This window comes from Nelumbo lutea, chromosome 6, assembly GCF_056320005.1.
Source record: "Nelumbo lutea isolate HS-2025 chromosome 6, American lotus-T2T, whole genome shotgun sequence".
NCBI classification, from domain to species: domain Eukaryota; kingdom Viridiplantae; phylum Streptophyta; class Magnoliopsida; order Proteales; family Nelumbonaceae; genus Nelumbo; species Nelumbo lutea.
The window spans coordinates 18,306,230-18,327,960 of record NC_142689.1 but is presented as its reverse complement, the minus strand read 5'-3'; the positions used below and the strand labels follow the sequence as shown (position 1 = coordinate 18,327,960).

General features: G+C 39.6%; 1 protein-coding gene across 2 annotated transcripts in view; it reads right to left on the bottom strand.

The window, feature by feature from the left end:
• Positions 1-1,407: 1,407 nt before the first annotated feature.
• The window catches only part of LOC148847685 (mitochondrial import inner membrane translocase subunit TIM22-4-like), a 37,100-nt gene continuing 16,776 nt past the window's right edge, over positions 1,408-21,731 (bottom strand). Inside the window, exons 3-7 of one of the 2 annotated variants that reach the window (XM_088952611.1) lie at positions 10,166-10,292; positions 9,804-10,062; positions 9,302-9,504; positions 9,136-9,208; positions 1,408-1,809 (exon numbers count right to left, since the gene is read on the bottom strand). In XM_088952611.1, the coding sequence (XP_088808737.1) occupies positions 1,724-1,809; positions 9,136-9,208; positions 9,302-9,504; positions 9,804-9,975 (534 nt within the window). In that variant the 5' untranslated portion in view covers positions 9,976-10,062; positions 10,166-10,292 and the 3' untranslated portion in view covers positions 1,408-1,723. The remainder of the gene's footprint in view (positions 1,810-9,135; positions 9,209-9,301; positions 9,505-9,803; positions 10,063-10,165; positions 10,293-21,731) is intronic. The other variant, XM_088952610.1, reaches the window with a different exon arrangement.

Genomic DNA, 21,731 nt, shown 5'->3' with positions numbered 1-21,731 from the left:
CTAAGGGGATGCTTGAAACTTCAATCATGGATCATATGTGTAGTCTAAATCCATTCAAGAAAAATTGAGTGTTTTGTTGAAGAATTTCCTTATTAGCCCCCAAACTTCTAATGCTGTTGTACTTTTTCACTATTTATATTTTAAAGAATCCTTTTTCTTGAATGGATTTAGACTACACGTATGATCCATGATTGAAGTTTCTGGCATCACCTTCGGTTTTATTTTGTTTTGAGAAGTAACGTGACCATTGATATTGACAAAGAATATTATTGTTTTGATACCACACAAATAACATTCATTAATCATTAAAAAACTTTAAGTACAAGGAGGGAGAGATAAACTGTCTTAAGTCCCCCAAAAAAGGCCAAGGCCACCAAAAAAAAAAAAAAAAAGAATGAGCCCAGAACAAGGATTTTCTATTTATCCCTTGCTTGGCTAATCCATCAGCAAACAAGTTTTGCTTGGTTAATTCATCAACAAACGAGTTAGCAATTCTCTTCACCCAACTACAATTTATCTCAATATCCTTAGCCAGACATTTAAATGTTTTCTTCTCATTGTTGTAACTCCACATTCCAGTCTTAACCAATCTACCACCACTTTCAAGTTACCAGATTGTCTTGAATTCCCAACGCTGCTACCGTTAAAGTTTAGTTTTATAAAGCTAATGGGAAGAGTGGTCCAAGGACTTGAAGCCCTCTTAACCGACGCAGATCTTGCTATATCCCTTTCCAGTTTCTCAGCAAATCAGCCAAGATGAAACCTGTGAACAGGTCCAAACGTTTCAGCCGTTGTGCCACTCTTAAGTGGATCAGCTTATTTTGTTTTGATACCACAATTATTAGAGGACCAATTGAACAGGATTTACCTCCAGCAATGTAACAATGCAAGCATGGCAATCGAAGGTTAAATACTGGTGTTCATTTTGAGTGTAAAATGTACAATAGTACTTTATTCAGTCTGATGTAAAATATACAGTAGTACTTAATTCAATCTGACATTTCAAGAACGTTATTATTATGAATGGAAAAAAAAAATTATTATTATGTGGATTTCTAACATTTAAATCCATAGAAACCCCTAAATAGTGTTTAGTGTCTCTGTGACGCTGAAATCAATACATTTCATACAATACAATACGTGCCAACCATTCCATGACTGCTTCAAACAGTGTGCTACATAACCAACCAAGACAAGGGAAAGAAATAATCAGTACCCCTCCCCTTCAACACACACAAAGAAGGGAAAGGAATAATAAAGAATGAATGAGATTAAACTTTCCGTGAATAACAAGTTTATGCGATCCATACCAAACCAAAGTGCTTAAGGAATTAATCCTGCTAATGGTAAATCAAGACCAGTTTTCAGCCTGTCTTCATGGACATGGAGTAAACCTAACAAAAGGAATTCTTGACATGTTCTCCATGAATTTTATTAAATAGTTAAATTGTTACATGTAGAGTTTCTACAGCATTAAATCACTTTGATTGCTTTGTTAACATTCACCCGACCAAAGAAACCACATCTGAAGGGCTGTAATAAGTTGCTTGTGACATACCCTCAAAAAAATTGGGAAACAAATGAATCATGATTAAGGTTGAAAAATAAGGAACATCCACTTTGATTTGGAACACTCAGTAAAACTGCACTTCATCATATATCAACTCAACTAAATAAGCCGAGAAGAATCAGTATACAAAGTTGCAACAAGATACCCACTGAATCAATTATGTCTGTCAAGAAATTTCTCGATCAGAACTGAAAACGTAGCAAAACCTGCACAACCAACACATGCCGCCTTTGGTCCTCCTAGAAGCACAGATATTAGGTGTCAGAATATGAGTCAACAGGAAGGAAGACCGAACAGCCAAAGTGAATGGCCAAAAAATATAGATGAAAGCCTAAAAACCAAACTCCTAGCATGTGATTTCAACAGGCACGATTATCTAGCTTCCCAAAGAATGGCGCTAAACAGGGGGAAAGATGCAAAATGCCTCTCTATATGTTTCGCTGCAGACATCAATAACAGAAATTAGAGTGCCCAAATACATAGCCCACATTCACACCAAACAGACAAAACAATGAAAAGGGACTTTACTCAGTATAAGAGATCCCATAGATGCCTAAAGAAGTTACTGATGCAAGTAAACTGAAGACAGAATTTCACACCCTTGAGGATTGGACCCACCACATCAAAAACCCATAAAGCTGATGCATTGTCATTTATATGAAATAAAAACCTCCAATAACCTTAAAGATGATGCTCTGGAAGCAAATAAATATATCCAAAAAACAAAAATGCCTATGTAAGTATATATCTGAAATGCATAATATGCAGTCAGTTGTCCTTTCCTTCTAGTTAATCCACCTACAAAGAAACTTTCTATCATACAAGTCAATTAGGACGAATTAAATAACATAATCATTTTTTTTACTAGTTTACTTTCAAATACCATGTAGTCCAATTAGGCAAAAAGGGTAAAAACTTTTAAGAGTTCAAAACATAATTAATCATCGTAAAGATTATTATAGAGCTAAAATAACTGTAAGAATAAATTGGTTTGAAGCTATGGTGCTGCATGTTTTCTGTAGCATGATAATATGTACAAGATCCTGCATGAATTGGTTAAACAAGTATTTGGAAGCTAAATAATTGCCTCCACAGAATTGCACCTCTCTTTCAATCCACATTCTTTTCTCTTCTAGGCTTTCAGAAGTTGCCATGTCCCAAAATCTCTTTCTTTGAAGAGCACAATCATCATTAGATAAGGGCCTTAGCCAATGTTAGTCCTGGGGTCTCTTTTTTATCAGCAGAAAGTTTATTTTACTAAATTAGTTTTATATGAAAACAGTACAATTTGATGACAAGAATGTCATCCCAAATATCATAAGCTAGGTTAAAAAGAAGCCCAGTACAAATGGAGTTTTACTTAGCTCCTCAAAGAAAGGATGCTTTCGTCCTAACTGTGTTTATTATTGGTCCACATCAATTTTATTGCCACATCAGATAATAAAAAAACAGAAGTGACTTGATAGCTCTACAGACATAACTTTAAGAACGCGTTAAGTTGGTTCTTTTTTTTTCTTTCTATTTCTAAATAAAACACTAAAAACAATCTCACTTTCCAAACTGAAGCTCATTCTCTACTGACTAGACTTTTCATCATTGGTGAAGGCTAATTAACCATCCATTGTCTTCATAATTTCTGGTGAAAAAATGGTAAACTTATACCTCTGCTATTGTCTTCATCATCTCTGGTTTGCAAAGAATAAGCTTCAGTAGTGAAAACTGAAAAGTGGAATTTTGTTTTCCCGTTTTTTTCTTTTCACCAGACACCAAGAAAAGGACGGCTGGTGAACATGGACTCCAAAGTATGAAATCTGGTTTACAAAGAATAAGCTTCAGTGGTGAAAGCTGCAAAGTGGGATTTTATTTTTAGGGTTTTGTTTAAAATTTGAAAAGCAACAGCTAACGTCCATTATGCATTTCAGTCCATTTGCAAACCAGTTATATCTATTTTCATTAATATTACTTGGCACTAGAAGTGATGTGGGCCAATCATAAACATATTTAGGACAAAAGCATCTTTTGGTTAAGGAGCGAAAGTGAGCCCGTACAAACGCTGCCTTGTTTATAAAGGGTACCGGCTTAACCCATTTGCACTCCTTTGCAACCCTTTCAACTTCTTAATAAACATGTTTGGGAGTCCAAGGAATATATCTATTACATCTCGCCCATGAAATAACTACTTTTGAATCCCCTTCCACCTCCACCTGTCTGAAACTTAGGAGCTTTGCCAGCTGGAGACCATGAAGCAATAACATCAATTCAGCACTCACAGAGTTTGCAATACCAATTGACCTTGAATCATTCATCATTCATCATCCATGTCTTATCCCAACTATATTGGGTCAGCTACATGAATCCTGTTTCGCCAATCCGTTCTATTTAAAGTCACATCCACTATTAAATGATTAGTGCTTCTTTTAACTGGCACAGTAGCTGGTCTTCCATGCACGTGTCCAAACCATCTTGGTCTACTCTCTCCAATAGGTGCTCATTTTATCACCTATTGGAGCTACTCCTCGGTTCCCATGGATAACTTCATTCCTAATCCTATCCTTTCTAGTTTTTCCACTCATCCATCTTAGCATTCACATTTCTACCACATTCATTTTTTGGACATGTTTCTTGATTGCCCAACACTTCACTAGCCTTACAACTGTTTTATAGAAATTTCCTTTTAAGCTAAGTGGTATTCGCCTATCACAGAAAAGTCCAGATGCACCCCTCCATTTTGCCCATCCTACTCCAATTCTTTGGGTAACATCCTCAAATTTTAATTAAGAAAACTAAAAGAAACTTTCTGTGGGACAGGAGAGGGGAAAAAAGAAATCATTTGGTAAGCTGAGATCAAGTTTGTAAGCCAAGGGAGGAAGGGAGTCTTGGAGCTGGACATCTAAAAGACTAAAAAAAGAAAACATCTCTTCTGGGTAAATGGCTATGGAGATTCCCCATTGAATCCAGTGCTCTTTGGACATTCCGGGTAAAATCTTCAAACCCTTGGAAAGGTTAAGTCTCCTCACACCCTTCCTTCTTTTCTTTTGTTAGATAGACTGGGGAATGGTTCAAAAACCAAATTCTGGAAAGACCTTTGGTGGGGGAATTCTACCTTAGCAGCTTCCTTCCCTAGACTTTTCAACCCCTCCCTAGATAAAGACTCAAGTGTTTCCTCTTGCATTCCTGACATTCTTGCTGTCAACAATCTAAATATACGGCTGAGAAGACCCCTAAGGGACCAAGAATTCCCTGATCTTGTGTCCCTCTTCCAAGCCATAAAAGAGGTCTATATCTCCCCCCACTCCCTTGATACCCGAGTGTGGACCCTTCACCCAAATGGTGAATTCTCTTCCAGGTCGCTATTCAAGGCTTTAACCACTGGGGAAGACAGCTCAACATTCCCATCCAAGAAAATCTGGTGCAGCAACATCCTTTCTAGAGCTTGCTTTTTTGTATGGGAAACCTGCCTTCAAAGAATAAACACCCGTGATCTCCTTCAGAAGAAGAGTTTGGGAAGACGTTACACTTCTCCTTACGCCTGTTGCTTGTGTCTGCAAGATGGAGAAACAACCGATCGCCTTCTTATACACTGTAATTTCACTCAAAAGATCTGGTAACACTTTAAACCTGATAGGCTATCATTGGGTTTTCCCAGAACATATTCAAAACCTTACTCATCAGTGGCAAGGTTATGGTCTAAGCAGAAGACACAAAGTCTACTGGAAAACGGTACTACATGCAGTAATGTGGGGAGTTTGGGAGGAAAGAAATAAGCGATTATTTGAAAATAAACTCAGATCTCTCGATGAATTGATTTCAGATATCTTTTATCTCTGAACTTCTGGGTGGCTAATTCAGAGCTGTTCCAAGATCTGTCAAATGATGATCTTAGCAGAAATATTCAAACCATTCTTTTTCTTCCACACTTCACTCAGACTCCCATAAGACAACCGGTAGTATTCAGGGACGGTGGGGTGATCTTACACTTCGACGGGAGTGCTGCAGGTAATCCAGGTTTAGCTGGGATTGGGGGCATCTTAAGAGATGAAAGAGGTGATATTCGCTGGACTTTCAGTGGGTCAATTGGATTTACAGATTCAACCAAGACTGAAGTGCTGGCTGCTCTAACTGGAATCAGAAAAAAGTTTGGGTATTCAGAATCTCTCCATAGTAGGGGACTCAGCAAATACCATCAAATGGATGAAGGATAAGGAAAGGGGTCCTTGGAGGTTGAACCGTTACCTGGCAGAAGCAAGGAACTCCTTGAATTGTCTAAATGCAAATCTGTTTTGGATCCTGAGGGAGTTAAATCCTATTGCAGATGGCTTAGCCAAGCTAGGTGCTCGCTTAGAAAATCTGTGTAGTGACAGAATTCCCCTTGTAATCTCTTTGGGGTTCTCCCCTGTTTTGTACATCCTCTCATATTCTCTTCTAGTTTAATGAAATTTGATTAAACTTTTCTCAAAACATCATCCTCAAATTTTCCCTTGTTATGAATTATTGAACCAAGGTAAAAGAAATGGTCACATTGAGTTATCTCTTCCTCTCCAATTCTAAGTGGAACCAATTGGCCCTAAATAAAATGCCAGTATGTAAAATAAATAAATAAATATATATATACATTTTATATTTATAATTTTTTAATTTTATAGGAAGCTTAGCTCATGGTCGAGCTCGAGCTTACGAGCTTTTGAGTCAAAGCCGAACTCGAGCTCAACTCTCTAGCTCGAACTGAGCTCTAGATCAAGTCTCATGGCTTTCTGGTGAGCCGAGCTCGAATAGCCAAATATTCAGCTTGGCTCAGCTCGAATTAGGGGTGACCATTCCGCCCGCACAAGCCCGGCCCAGAAATTCCAGGCATGGGCCTGGGTTTTTTGTTCAAACCCGGCCCGGCCCGCATATATTTAAACTTACACATTTTGTGTATAATGTATGCATATGTAAACATGTTATTTTACATTAAATTATATATTTTATATATAAATATTATAACATGACATGTATAATTTATATTATATGTAATATTTATATTATATAATGTATAAAATAAGTTTATATGCATGTTATGTCATTTAATATAAAATATTATAGATATGTATGTTTTAAATATGAAAGACATTGGCCCAAAATCAGGCACAGCCCGGGCCCGGGCCGAGGCCGTGTAGACCTAGGCTAGGGCTTATGTTTCAGGCCCGGAACCCCAGGCCGGGCCGGGCCCGAGCCTAAACTATAGCCCTTATCATAAGTGCAAAGCCCGGCCCGGCCCATGATCACCCCTAGCTCGAACCCACCCCTACCTCCTCGAAAGTCTTGTACTTTCCTATGAAACTTCTATTATTCCTCTCTTCCCACACCACCTAAGTAACTGTTGTCTTAGTAGCTCTCCACATTATTCTCCCCCTCTTCTTTGGTTACCTTAAGAAGTTTTAGTTGAAGATGTCCACCACCTACCTATCAAAACCAAAAGATGTCCACCGCCTCTTGAGGGAGTCTTACCTACAGCTAAAAAGAGAACAGAAAATCTCCCAAATACAAAGTACAAAGGAATAAGAGATTAGTAAATGGGAGAGGGTTTCTCCACTACCCCTACATAAGAAGCACATATGAGGAGAAAGGCAAGAAGAGGGCCTTCTTCTCTATAGCACATCACATGTATTACCTTCCAAGGAAAATTTCCCAACAGCAAGCTTGAATTATTGGTGGGATGGAATAGGCTTACTCCAAATTTCTTTCATTGGGAAGCATGGTTTAAAATGTCCCTAACTTCCCTAATATTTCCATGACATTTTTCCATTTCCATGGGTAGCAACACGAAATTTTACTGGAATCAACATTTCCCCAATGAACACTACCAACACTGTGGAGTACAAGAGATAGCTTCCACGACATATTTTCATTTCCACTTCCATGAGTGGCAACATGACATTTTACTAGAATTGACATATTCCCCAATGAACACTACCAATACTATGTGCAATACAAGAGATAGTATTATAACATAAGTTGGTGACAATATTGTAGGTATGTGAAGTAACAAGTTATTGTCCACCTAACTTATATGGTTACCACTTTGATCTAACACAATATTCATTATTTCATTTCAAATGTGAAGTTAAATATTAGTTTTTATTTGTGTAATAGATTATTTGGTTGATCTATTACAACTATTTACATCTTCTATGAGTTTAAATTTTGCTTTAACTCATTTTATCATGAAGCTCTAAATCTTAAGGTTTGCGGGGCAACTTCGAAACATACTCTTTTGTCTATAACCTTAGTTTCTTATCTTTGTTTAAAAAGGTGTGCCTATGCTTTTTTTATCATTTCATAAAATACCGTTCAATATTTTGCATATTTTCCAATGTTTCCACCATATCTATAATTTTTACAATATTTCCATTCGATATTTCCGACATGTTTCTTATATTGGATGACCGACATTTCCATCGACATCGATATTTCAAACCATGCTGGGAAGTCCACCCCTTGAGAACCAAGTAATGCAAGATTCTTGATAAAGGAGGAGCAAGAAAAGAGTCCATCTAGGGAGACTACCCAAATTCTAGACTCTTCCAAGTTTGGATCTAGGAAAGCTGCCTCCAAAATGTCACGTAGGTCACTCAAAGAAGTACACTCACTCTCCCTTAGGCCTCTTCTAAAACCAAGGTTCCAGTTGAAACTTGAAGGAGAGGGTGTTCTCTATTTAGACACAATTTCATCCTTGAGGTTAGAGAGGGCAAAAGGTTCAGGAAATTGATCTTTTAAAGGTGTTTCCCCTATCCAAAGGTCTTCCCAAAAACAGATCCCTTCCTACATCATAATGAATAGAGATAAGAAACAAAGGATATACCTTATGAATTGCTTTCTGAGGAGAGCACCAAACAATGGAATATCTATCATAATTCATAGTAATTGCTTCAAAGATAAAAGCTTCACTAGTGCACATGAAGACTCCACTCCATAAATGAATTCTTAACTCTAGATAACATTGTTCCATCAATTCCTATTCCAGAATTCCTTCAACCTCTTCTTTACTAAACAATATAAAAGGGAAAAGATCTCTTGGTTTTCTAACCTCCTCTGCTTTAAGAGCATTCCATTCCTTAATCACCCATTCAGCAACAAATTCCTTATAAGGATTATAATTTACAAATAATCTGACAAGATATGCTTGTCTTTCAGCAGCCTTAAACACTCTTTTGCCTTTCAAAAGCTTGACTTCAACTCAATACATGGATGCACTCCTCAAGCTAGACTCAATAATCAAATCAAACCAATGGATTATCAGGTTACAACAGAAAATCCATAGAAGATCATTTAATCAAGTTAATCGATCAAAAGAGTTATAAGTGACCTCATTTTGTTTTCTAGAAATGGATGCTGAATTTCATTCAAATTATCCTTATATGACAAGTATATGTGCTATACATTACAATAGTTCATTTTAGGACATTATGACTTCAAGATTCCATATAGTTGGTAGGAACATGAGTACAACAGTAATTATTAACTGCATATGTTACCCATAAATGCATTATATCAACTTTCTGGAAATGATAGAGATAAAAAGTTACCCTTTGCTGATAATGACCCTCCAGTTACACACCCAGCAACAACAGTATTTGTCATGTCATGCTTCGCCCGTGCCTAAACACATAATCACCAATCAATTCCAAGGCAAAGAAATATAATCTTATAAACATTAGCACCTTCAATCAGTTATTTATGCATTTATTTCACCTTCTCAACAACACATTCTGCAGCTGAGAAGATCAGTCCCATCAATGCAAAGGTCTTGGCCGAACTAATACTCCTTTTCCCCATTTGCTTTGCCGTATAGATGAATTGTTGCTTTGCAGTCATTTCCTCTTGCACCAGGGGGTTCGTTAAAGGATTATCCAGTGCCCCAAAAAACAGACCCATGAAAAACCCTAACCCACCTCCTACAAATTTCCATACAAGAAAACCAATACTCAAAACTTAGAGCCTACAACTTCATAACTCGAAATCCACAACCTATCCAAATGCAAATAGATATCAAAGAACAGTAAATAGAACTCACAAGGACCAAAGAACATAAAATGAAAAACAAAAACAAAAAGCAGCATAATATCAACAAACACCAGTTAACAAACCAAAGCTTCAAAAGTTCCAATTAGAATCTTGCAGGAAATCTATCAAAAGCTTAGCATTAAAACAATCTACACAAAAGAATATTTTAAGCATAAGTCTATTTTATTACCCATAACTCCACTAACTACACTCCGGACAGCACAGTTGTTCCAGATGTCTTGGCCACGGATTTCCTCAATTGTGGGCAGCCGTAACGGCTCTATCTGAGGCTTCTCTGCTTCTTTTGAGCTCAATGAAGATATCGGAGCTTCAGTAGATTCAGTTCCTGAAGTGGATGCCATGGTAGTCTGTAACTCAAGGACTTCAGGAAGTACCAACAAGCAATTAATAAACCCTAGTTTCACCGCCGCAGGAAACTTGTGGTTTTACTGTAAAAATAACATGACATGTGGATTACTGATACAGCCAACACAAAGGAAAAAGCAACTAAAGAAAGTAACAAATATCAAAAAATCTAAAAAAAAAAATTACAGAATCCTCTTTTCTGATTTTTCCCCCTCTTTTCAAGCTTTCTTCTCTGTTTGATTCCATCAAAATGCTATTCTTTTCTCCTCCATCTTCCTCTTGTTAAAAGAGTTTAAAAACAAGAAACCAAAACCTACATGAATAATGATGATTTAAATCAGATCTACGTCCATTGTTTCTTGCTGAAATAGCTTGAAATATTCAAGAGCTCAGATTTTGTCATCAGTTTGTTACTATGTTCATGAAATTCTTTCGGGTGTTCCTTTTTCCATTCAGATACTATGATGGATCTCCCCCTCATCAATAATGAAGAGAGAAAAAGGGGAAAGTACATAACATAACAAGGATCAAAATCCAATATGATATGCTCCATATTGGGTGTATCATATCATATTGGCAAGTCCCCGATACCTTAAATATGAGGCATTTGGGGTTTTGACCAATTTCAAGGGATAGGCACTAGGCAGGCCTAAGGCTGACACCCTGACTATTTTTTTTGAAAAAAAAACTAAAAAAAAAAAAAAGGAATGTGTGGTTGAAACACCCGATACACACCATCCACTGTATTGAGGTGTATCAATATTTTGAACCTTGAACATATCCATGAATGAATACAAAGAAAACATCAATCGTGGCACTTTTGCCAAACTTTTTGTTGGATATGTCCTAAGGACTGCTATAGAGGAATATGTAAGGCATTCTCTGATTTCTTTCTTTAACATGCCGGAAAAATATTCTGATTTGGTTCTACAAAGAAAAGAAGGGAAATATGCCTTTCCACATCATAAGAAGCCTATTATTAGATGTCTCACAAGAAACTTTATTATATTTATATCATGAATCAATTAATAAAATCATTTCTTTCTTTCTATTCTTCTTGTTTCTTTGTTTTGTAATTAATGATTAAAGAACGAAAGTGTGCAAGAGGATTAGTTTTCAAGAAGGTAAGGGAATGGAGTTTGTGCAGGCAGGTCAGTGGAGGAGATCCTTGAAGATAGATGCAAAAAATTTCCTGTTCGAAAAGATGAGAATAAAGGGGAAGGTAAGCCTGAAGGCAAGGGAAGCGAAAAAGGGTACAATATTGCTGGAAGGATTAGAAGTGATCGAGTGGCTAAGAGAGTTCATAGCTGGAGCCTGTTCAAAAGGTAAACAGATAAACTGGCAGGATTTTAGTACATTAGAAGGGAGAAGATATGTTGTTGAATGTAAGAGGAATAGAAAAGGCTTCTTCATAGCTTTGTCTGAATTTTTTGGTAAGGGACGAAGGCAACTGATGTGTCTACCAGCAGGAAAACAGAGCCAAGGATGGGGGCAAGTTGACTAGTTGCTCAAAGAGTAGCAAATGATAAAAAAGCCTCCATAAGGGAGGAAAAGGCATATCTCAGCAACAGTAGGGTAGAACAAGGGCCAGTGGTCATGGCAAAAACAAAAGGCCAATGCAGAATGGTGGGAGGTCTAGAGAGAGAAGAGTGGGATAGTAAGTTTGTGATACAAGCCAAGGAAAAGGTTAACGAATGGAGGAGGGTAGCTGACTTACTGGAAACCAGGTTGAAGCTGAAGAGTGTCTTCATAGTAACCCCCTTCGATAACTGCAAAGCCCTCCTAGATCCAGTAGAGAATGAATTGGAAATATCAGATATCAATATTCAGGCTGATTTTGGATCATTCAGTCTTTAAATGGAATCCAACATCCAACTCCAAGGATTTCTTTGTCGAAGATGGTGTGGTGATGCATGTAATAGGCTTGCCATTTCATCTGTGGAAACAAGAAGTAGCAGAGTCTATAGCAGTATTGTGTGGAGGAATCTTGAAAGGAGTCTATAGCAGTGGTGTGAAGTCAGAAGACATTCCACGAAAGGTAATGGTATGAACAGAGGGGAGTTTTGTCTCTGTGTGGCTAGCATCCTCCATTGAAGTAGGGCTGTGGAAGGAGGCTCATATGGTAGGTGGGGAGAAGGAGGAAGAAGCATTACGTGGACTTGTGAGATTGGTTAATTCAAATTAGGAAGGAATGTTTCACTAAAAAGGGCCAACAAATTCTGGGAAGCCAAAAAGCTTTGGGGCAGATGGAAGGTCAAACTTGTAGAAAGCAAGAAAAGGCTATGACAAATGGCAGATCTTTTGCACAGGTGGTGTCGGGGGAAATAGACAAAAATATACCAGTTAAAGGGAGAGGGCTGAACCAGCAACCTCAGACTGATGCAAAAGGGAGGGTTGCTGGTTCGACCATTAAAACAATGGGATGTGACTTGTTAAGATGTCACGTGGGAGGAAAAGACTTAGAAAATGGGCCCAATCGAGTGGATCCCTTTTCTGGTGGGCCGGAGGAGGCAACTCAAGTAAAGGTTTTAAAGCTGGGTTCTTATGTTACAAGTTTTGAGCCCAAGGCCCATCAAAAGACAGATGGGCCAAGGGACCCTTTAAGTAAGCATGTGACTAGGAGGAGGGATGAGCTGATAGACGAGATTAAGCGTCTATCTTCCTCTACCTCGAATCCCTCCTTCCGGTCGAACAGTCAGGCGCAAAATCTAAACACTCTCAGTCTCGAGGCTCTCTATAGTGGGTCCCATCCAACCTGGCGAACCGTCTCTCACCAGATAGGTGCAACCTAAAATACCTGAAGCCTAGTGATTTGAATAGAACAGGGTTTGAAGATTGGTTGAGTGAACAAAACAGCAGTGACGATTCTGATAGAGACGAAAATGTAAGTCTAGGAAGTCTGTCTCTAAAAAGCAACAATGATTTACTTGAAATAAAAAGTTTGCATACAGAGCTGCTGTTTTTAGAGGAAGAGATTGAAGAGGCAGGTGACAGGAAGACTAGAAATGGCGAAGAAAATGGTCATATAGCTGTGAAAACTCCTCTTCCCTTCATCAAGGGAGCTGAACCTGAGTCTAATGAATTACAGGATGTTGGTGGAGCGGGACAAGAATCGGCCGTGAGGATGGATGTGGGTATTCCAGTGTCGTAAACAGAAAGAAAGGATTTCCAAGTGGGTAGGTCGCCAAGAAGTGATTCTTTCACTATGTCTACTTCACAACTTTGTCCAAAAAGGGGAAAGGCCTTAAAACCATTTGTCGCCTGTCAGCAACTCAATTCCAGTAATTCTAGTCCTGCCCCCGTCCTACCAGGTATGGATGTTGTAATGATTCATGGAGAGTGGGAGAGAAAGAGAGAGAGAGAGAGAGGGAGGGAAGAAGAGAAGGAAAAAGTCACTACTGGCAGCCACCAGTTTTCTATTTATATTAACTTAATAAAAGAGAATAGAAATTACAAGTATGCCCCTAGCGGCACACCCTAGAACCAAACTAACAAGAAAAAAAGACAAGTAACTAACTGATAGTATCTTAAGAAGTCAGCCCACTAACAATTAAATAAGCCTTACAACACTCCCCCTCAAGTTGGGCTGAATATGTCTGTCATGCCCAACTTGTCACATAACTCATTGTGCCATGAGTATGGAAGCCCCTTTGTGAGGACATCGGCAAGTTGTTCCTTGGAGTTGACATAAGGGATGCAAATCTCCCTTTTTTCTAATTTCTCCCTTATGAAGTGCTTGTCCACCTCAATGTGCTTGGTCCTCTCATGTAGGATAGGGTTGCTAGCGATGTTTATTGCATTCTTGTTGTCACAGTAAAGGGACATAGGACTATGAACAACAACTCCAAGCTCCCCTAGAAGATTCTTTAGCCAAAGGACTTCAGCTACCCCATGTGCCATAGCTCTATATTTAGCTTCAACGCTTGACCTTGCTACCACACTTTGTTTCTTGCTTTTCCAAGTCACTAGATTTCCTCCCACAAATGTGCAATACCCACTTGTGGACTTTCTGTCATCCACAGCCCCTGCCCAATCAACATCTGTAAAGACTTCCACCTTTAGGTGATTGTGTTTACTGAATAGTAGGCCTGTCCCGGGATATTTCTTCAAGTATCTAAGAACTCTCTCTGCTGCCTCCATGTGTGGTTTCTTAGGAGAGTGCATGAACTGGCTTAGGACCCCAACGAAATAGGCAATATCTGGACGGGTCATGGACAAATAAATTAGCTTTCCCACTAACCTTTGGAATTGTTTCACATCTTTCAGAGGTTCACCAACACAGTCACCTAACTTGTGGTCAACATCCATGGGAGTATCTGTCGGCCTTGCACCTAATTTGCATGTATCCTGTAATAGATCAAGGGTGTATTTCCTTTGAGAGATACAAATACCCTTTTCTGAGCGGACAACTTCAACCCCAAGGAAATACTTCAGGGGGCCTAGATCTTTCACTTCAAATTTAGATGCAAGGAATTGTTTCAAGTTTTGTATCTCTGAGCTCCAACTTCCTGTAATGATGATATCATCCACATACACTATCAATACAGCAACCTGTTCCTGACATCTCTTCACAAAAAGCGTATGATCAGACTGACATTGTTTGAAGCCCATCTGTTGAACCGCCATGTGAAACTTACTGAACTAGGCTCGAGGAGACTGTTTTAGGCCATAAAGTGACTCTCGCAGCTTGCACACCTTATTTTCACTTCCCTTGGCACAGAATCCAAAAGGTTGAACCATGTATACTTCCTCCTCCAAGTCACCATTCAAAAAAGCATTCTTTATGTCCAGTGAAACTTACTGAACTAGGCTCGAGGAGACTGTTTTAGGCCATAAAGTGACTCTCGCAGCTTGCACACCTTATTTTCACTTCCCTTGGCACAGAATCCAAAAGGTTGAACCATGCATACTTCCTCCTCCAAGTCACCATTCAAAAAAGCATTCTTTATGTCCAGTTAATGCAATTCCCAGTCAAGATTAGTAGCTAAGGACAAGAGAACCCTAATTGATTTCATCTTAGCTACTAGAGCAAAAGTCTCATCATAGTCAACCTCGTATACTTGTGTATACCCTTTGGCTACTAATCTTGCTTTGTACCTTTCAACTGTTCCGTCTGCCTTGTGCTTGACCGTGAACACCCATTTACACCCCACAAGGTATTTCCCCTTTGGAAGATCCACCAATTCCCAAGTTTGATTTTTGTGAAGAGCATTAATCTCCTCCTTCATGGCATATGTCCATTCAGGGCATTTTAAGGCTTCTGCAACATTTCTGGGAATAGGGATGCAATTAACTACAGATAGGAAGGCTCGGTATGAGGGGGAAATGTGATCATAGGAGACAAAATGGGTAATGAGGTGTCTGGTAGTGCATGACCTGACCCCTTTCGTTGAGCAATAGGAATGTCAAGGTCATCCATAGTAGGAGTAGGGTTAGGGAGTGGACTTACCTCTTGGGAGTCTAATGGTGTTGTTTGCTCAGTGTTTGGCTGCTCCATATCTCTATCACACTGTTGATCTCTACGACGTGTACGTTGGAAAACACGAAAGGGAGCAAGGTCCAAAATAGAAAGAAGAGATACCTGGACCTGCTTCTCCTCTTTCACACTACTACTCTCCCCCTGAGGAGAAGCATGGAAGAATGACTCAGACTCAAAGAAGGACACATCCATAGACACAAAGAACTTACTGCTAACATGATCAAAGCACTGATACCCTTTTTGAGAGGACAGATACCCCAGAAAGACACAAGGAATGGACCGAGGGTCTAACTTACCTCGAGATGGAGACAAATCATGGACAAAGGCACGACAACCAAAGACTATAATGGAAATGGAAAATAAAGGAGACTAAGGGTACAATAACTGATGAGGGGCCATGTAGTTCAGCACTTTGGAGGGCATGCGATTGATGACATAAGCTGCTGCAAATATGCATCCACCCAAAACTTTTTTGGAACATTCATGTGTAACATCACCCCGCGAGCTACCTCAAGAAGGTGTTTATTTTTTCTTTCTACAACACCATTCTGTTGTGGTGTTCTTGTGCATGAGCTCCTATGAATAGATTCGTGAGAGGCAAAGAACTCATTGAGCTCCCCATGGAAGTATTCTTTTGCATTATCGGATTGGAAGATCTATATTTCAACATGGAACTGCGTAAATACCATCCTCTAGAAGTCTTTCACAATCTTTGGAACTTCGTATCTACTACGCATAGAAATCACCCATGTATAGCGAGAGTAATCATCGATCAATGTGATAAAGTACTTGTATCCGCCCTCAGAGATTACAATGGTAGGCCCCCATACATCAAAATACACAACATGAAAAGGAACATTTGATCTTTTATTACTTGAATGAAAGTTGTTCTACATTGTTTGCTCAACTGACACGTTTGACACTGGAACTCTGACACTAAACATGACTAAAATAAAACTGGAAACAAAGACTTTATTATTTTGAAAGAAGCATGACCTAAACGACTATGCCACAAAAAAAAATTGACTCTTATTTGATTGACTATGTAACTCTGAGGATGTCACCAAGAGACCAGTTTTGTTGTCGAGAATGTAGAGACCATCCACTAGGCTTCCTCTACCAATCGTCCTCCCAGAAGTTAGGTCCTAAAAGACACATGAGTCAGCAAAAAAGGTTACACTAGAGTTTAAAGAGCTTGTAATGCTACTAATTGAAAGCAAATTTATGGGAAGTTGAGGGACATGCAATACACAATTCAGGTTAAGGCCATGGGGAAGAGATATTGATCATTGGCCTGCAATGGAGGAAAAAGAACCATCTGCAAGTCTCACTCTATCCCTTTCCGACAAAAGGCTATAAGACTAAAACAAGTTGGGCTTACCAATCATGTGGTTGGAGGCCCCTGAGACAATGATCCAAGGGGAATCCATGGGAGTGACATGGAATGCAGAAGTCGTATTACCTGAAGTAGATGCAAATGAAGTAGAGGGAGTACCAATGACTGAGTTGTCCATTTGTCGCAGAGCCCTACCATAAGATTCCAGGTGCTCTCTGAAGGAATTCAATATATCTTCCTTGGGGTCAGACCTATTAGGGTGGTCCCGGGTACTACCGGCAACCTGAGTATCTTGGGTTGCAACATGTGCTGCATTCTGAGCTGCGTTCATTTTCTTCTGATGACCAGGACCTTTACCCTGTTCTTGATTCTTCACTGCCCACTAAGGTTTCCCGTGGATGTCCCAACAAGTGTCACGTGTATGCGTGAACGACGACAGTGGGTACAAAACAACTTATCCTTATCGTCAGTCTTCTTAGTGTCACTTTTCTTCTCCGTGGAGTTATTATTCATTGCAGCCAAAGCAACTTGTTGCTCCCCCTTAGCTATAACCATTACATTCCGCATGCTTTCTTCCAATTGAACAAGGGAGTATACCTCGTGAACCGTCGGCAACTCTTTGCTTCCTAGGATCTGAACCCTCAACGGTTCATATGTAGGGTTCAGTACCAACAAGAAGGCAAACACACGTTGCTGAGAGACCAGCTTCCTGTGGGCCTTAGCATCATCATCATGTTTCCACTCTATAGCCTGATAATGATCCAATTCATTCCGTATGGAGGTAAGGGCTGAATAATATGAAGACAAGCTACAGTTTCCCTGTTTACAGGTTGAAGATTCAGCTTGTAACTAGTAAACCTTGGCATAATGCCTTTGCTCAGAATAGGTAGTTTTGGCCTGTTCCCAGATCTCACTAGCGGTGTCTGCCCACATAAAGTTCTTCTTCACATCAGGTTCCATGGCTGAGAGGAGCCAAGACATCACCATACTGTTCTCTTGGTCCCACCTATCATGTTCTGCTGTCTCACCCTTGGGTTCTTTCACCCTTCCATTAATGTAACCAGCTTTACCCCTTGCCGTTACATGGAGTTTTACGCTCTTAGCCCACTCCAGGTAGTTCAGACCATTTAAAGGAGTAATTGGCATGGGAAAAATCATGTTTTCACCTCCCATACCCGCTGTGCTACGGGTTAGTGTAACCCCTGATGAAGTTGATTCATAGTTTGCCATCAAAAACTGCTGAAAAACAGTCCAAACACCACACAACTACACAGCAGCCACAAACAGAATACCAACTCTCAAGGAATTTACTTCTAAGGTGTGAGGAAGAGAACAAGACACTACTGGAATCAACTCTGAGAAGATTCAGTCATTAAACCAGCCCAGTAATCAGTTCAACACAACCAAGGCAGACATTACTATCAGTCCGACTGCAGTTCATACAGCCCAACAATCCAACATCCAAACCAATATATATATATAACCAAGGAATAAGCCCTATACATCATCGGCCAAAGAAGACAAACATAAAGAACACACCTATTCAGCACTTGTATGAAGGTGCTAACCTGAAATCGACTTCACAGCATCAAACAGAGAAGGCAGGGAGTTTGTATCAGCATCGCCCTTCTCCTACTAGGGTTTCCTTGGTATTACAACCAAGGAAAAAACACAAGAAGTGCCGCCAGAAATCTGCTAGGGTTTCCACCAATAACCTACTAGGGTTTCCTTGTCTTCCACATCCAAGATTTTTAAGAAGGGAACCTTGCTCAAAACAATAGGGATCATAGGTCTTTTACAGCCCAGAAAACCTGCTCTGATACCATGTAATGATTCATGGAGAGTGGAAGAGAAAAAGAGGGAGAGAAAAGAAGGAAAAAGGAGATACGATTGAGAGGAAAAAATCACTACTGGCAGCCACCAGTTTTCTATTTATATTAACTTAATAAAAGAGAATAGAAATTACAAGTATGCCCCTGGCGACACACCCTAGAACCAAACTAATAAGAAAAAAAGACAAGTAACTAACTGATAGTATCTTAAGAAGTCAGCCCACTAACAACAACTATAAAGTAACAATTAAATAAGCCTTACAACAGATGCCAATTCTTTTTTAGGTATTGACTTGTGTGTTATGCCTGTAACAGATATTCCAGCTTCCCATCCAGAAGGTTCTGATGCAAGAGAGAGGGTGATGGAAGGAAGTAGTAAGGAAGAGGTAGACAGGATTTGGAAGTTGATTTGTATAATGATGGGGGAACTAAAAAAAAGGAAGGATTCTTAGAGAGATGTAGCCAAAATAAGTGTGAGCAGGGTAAAATTCTTATTCAGACGTTGGCTGGAAAGGATGGAGAAAAGAAAGAGGGCGATTGTTGTATTAGGAAGGGGGGAAGGAACAAAGAAGAAAAAAAGAGCTGAAGTGGAAAGGCAAATCTCAGACATTGAGAGAGATTTAGAATTTAGTGGTAGAGGGGATAGGAGGAAGGGCCTAAAATGAGGAGATTATGGCCTTTTCATGGGTGTTTTTGCTATTTTGTCTCGACGAAAATTATTAGCTGAAATGTAAGAGGGTTAGGGAGTGCAAAAAAAGAGAAGGGTGATCAAAGACCTACTCCAAAGGGAAAACCCCGATATTGTGGTGTTACAAGAATCCTAAATGAAGGAATTAGATGGGAGATGGGTGAGGAGTTTTTGGAGGTCTAGAGGTTTAGGTTGGAGTTCGTATCCTTCTTGGGGAGCCTCAGGGGGGATCGTAACACTGTCGAGGGAGGATGTGGTGGAAGTAGTGGAAGAATTGATAGGTAGATTCTCAATTTCCATTAAGTGTAAGAATGTAGAGGATGGGTGTGTATGGGTCTTAACCAATGTTTATGGCCCTAGATCCTATAGAGAGAGAATGAGATGTGGGAGGAACCATATGCAATCAAGGGGCTATGGGATGGCCCTTGGTGCTTGGGCGGGGATTTTAATGTCATTAGATTCTCCGATGAAACCAGTAATCCCCAATAGGTAATTACAACAAGCATGAGGAAATTTAATGGTTTTGTTGAAGAATGTGAATTGAAGGAAATACCTCTGTCACAAGCTAGTTACACTTGGTCCAACCTTTAGAAAACCCCTTTGTGTTCGAAGTTGGACAGGTTCTTATTTAACTTAGCCTGGGAGAATAGTTTGGAAAACTTGGTTGCTAGAGCGTTACCTAGGGTCACCTCTGATCATTGTCCTATCCGGATAGGTACTGAGTTTTTTCCTACAGGACCCAAACCTTTTAGATTCGAATATATGTGGCTTACCCATCCAGATTTTGTGAAAAAAGTGAAGGAATGATGGGGTGAGTAGGAGAGGGGGGTAACATGGAAGGGGATCAAGTTTCATAAGAAATTAAAAAGGTTCAGAGCCAAAATAAAAGAGTGGAATAGAGATCATTTTGGTAGAATTGAGGAGCAAAAATTGTGCCTAATCTCTCAAATAGAAAACTTGGATGTAAAGGAATCTCAAAATGGGTTAACTGAGGATAGAGTGTTAATGAGATAATTGAAAAAGGATTTAGAAGAGGTGTTACTGAGGGAAGAAATCAGTTGGAGACAAAAATCTAGACACAAGTGGATTAAGAAAGGTGATGGGAACACTAGATTTTTCCATGATTTGGCAAATGGGAGACGAAGAAAGAATCTTGTGACCAAGCTAGAGATAGGAGAGGAGGTGATTACTAACCAGGATGACATAGCCAGAAAAATTGTGGACCACTTCAAATCGACTTATAGAAGACCTTTGAGTGAAAGAGCAGTCGTGGAAGGGGTGAAATGGCCAAGAATTGATGACGGAATGGCAAAGTGGCTGGAAAGGGATTTCGAGGAAGAAGAGATTAAGAAAGCTGCCTTTCTAATGGATAGATCCAAGGCTCCAGGTCCAAACGGCTTTACAATGGGTTTTTATCAAGACTGTTGGGAGGTGTTGAAAGAGGATTTAGTTGAAGTCTTTAAGGAATTTGCAGACAATCACATTATAAGCCCTAGAATCAATGCCACCTTTTTGGCCTTGATACCTAAGAAGAATGATGTCAACCACCTAAAAGATTATAGGCCTATTAGTCTTGTGACAAGCATCTATAAAATTCTGGCTGAAGTGCTCTCATTGAGGATCAAAACAGTTCTCCCTTCTATCATTAGTGAAACCCAGGGGCTTTCATTCAAGGGCGACAAAAAACATATCAGATCTTAAATGCGAATGAGTGTGTGGAGGAAATGAAAAGGTCTAGGAAGAGAGGTTTCATTTGTAAATTGGATCTTGAAAAGGCCTATGATTTGGTGGACTGGGAGTTTCTACTAGAGGTTATGTGAAACTGTGGATTTGGGGACAAGTGGTGTAGTTGGGTTTTTTGGGTGTATCAGTACTTGTCACTACTCTATTTTGGTAAATGACATGGTGAGGGACTTTTTTTCCAGCTTGTAGGGGTGTCAGGCAAGGGGATCCACTCTCACCCTTCCTTTTTACCTTAGTAGCTGATGTGATTAGTAGGATCATTACTAAGGACAACAGTGAAGATGGGCCATTAGGGGTTGGAGAATAGGGAGACACCAAGTCCCCGTCACCCACCTTCAGTTTGCAGATGAGCTAATGGTCTTTCGTGAAGGAGCTAATCAAAGGATTTGAAAGTATTTCTAATTTGAGAATAAATTTGGAAAAGAGCTGCATAGCGGGTATAAATTTGGAGGTAGGGGAGGTCGAGGCTATTGCGGAGTGTCTCAAGTGTTCCACCTCTGCTTGGTCTATGTCATAATTAGGGCTTCCTTTAGGGGCAAATCCTAGGGAGAGTAGATTTTGGACCACAGTGATAGAAAAGTTTGAGAAGAGATTAGCCTCATGGAAGAGAAATTATGTCTCTTTAGGAGGGAGAATTACCCTAATAAGAGCTACCTTGTCTAACATACCTACCT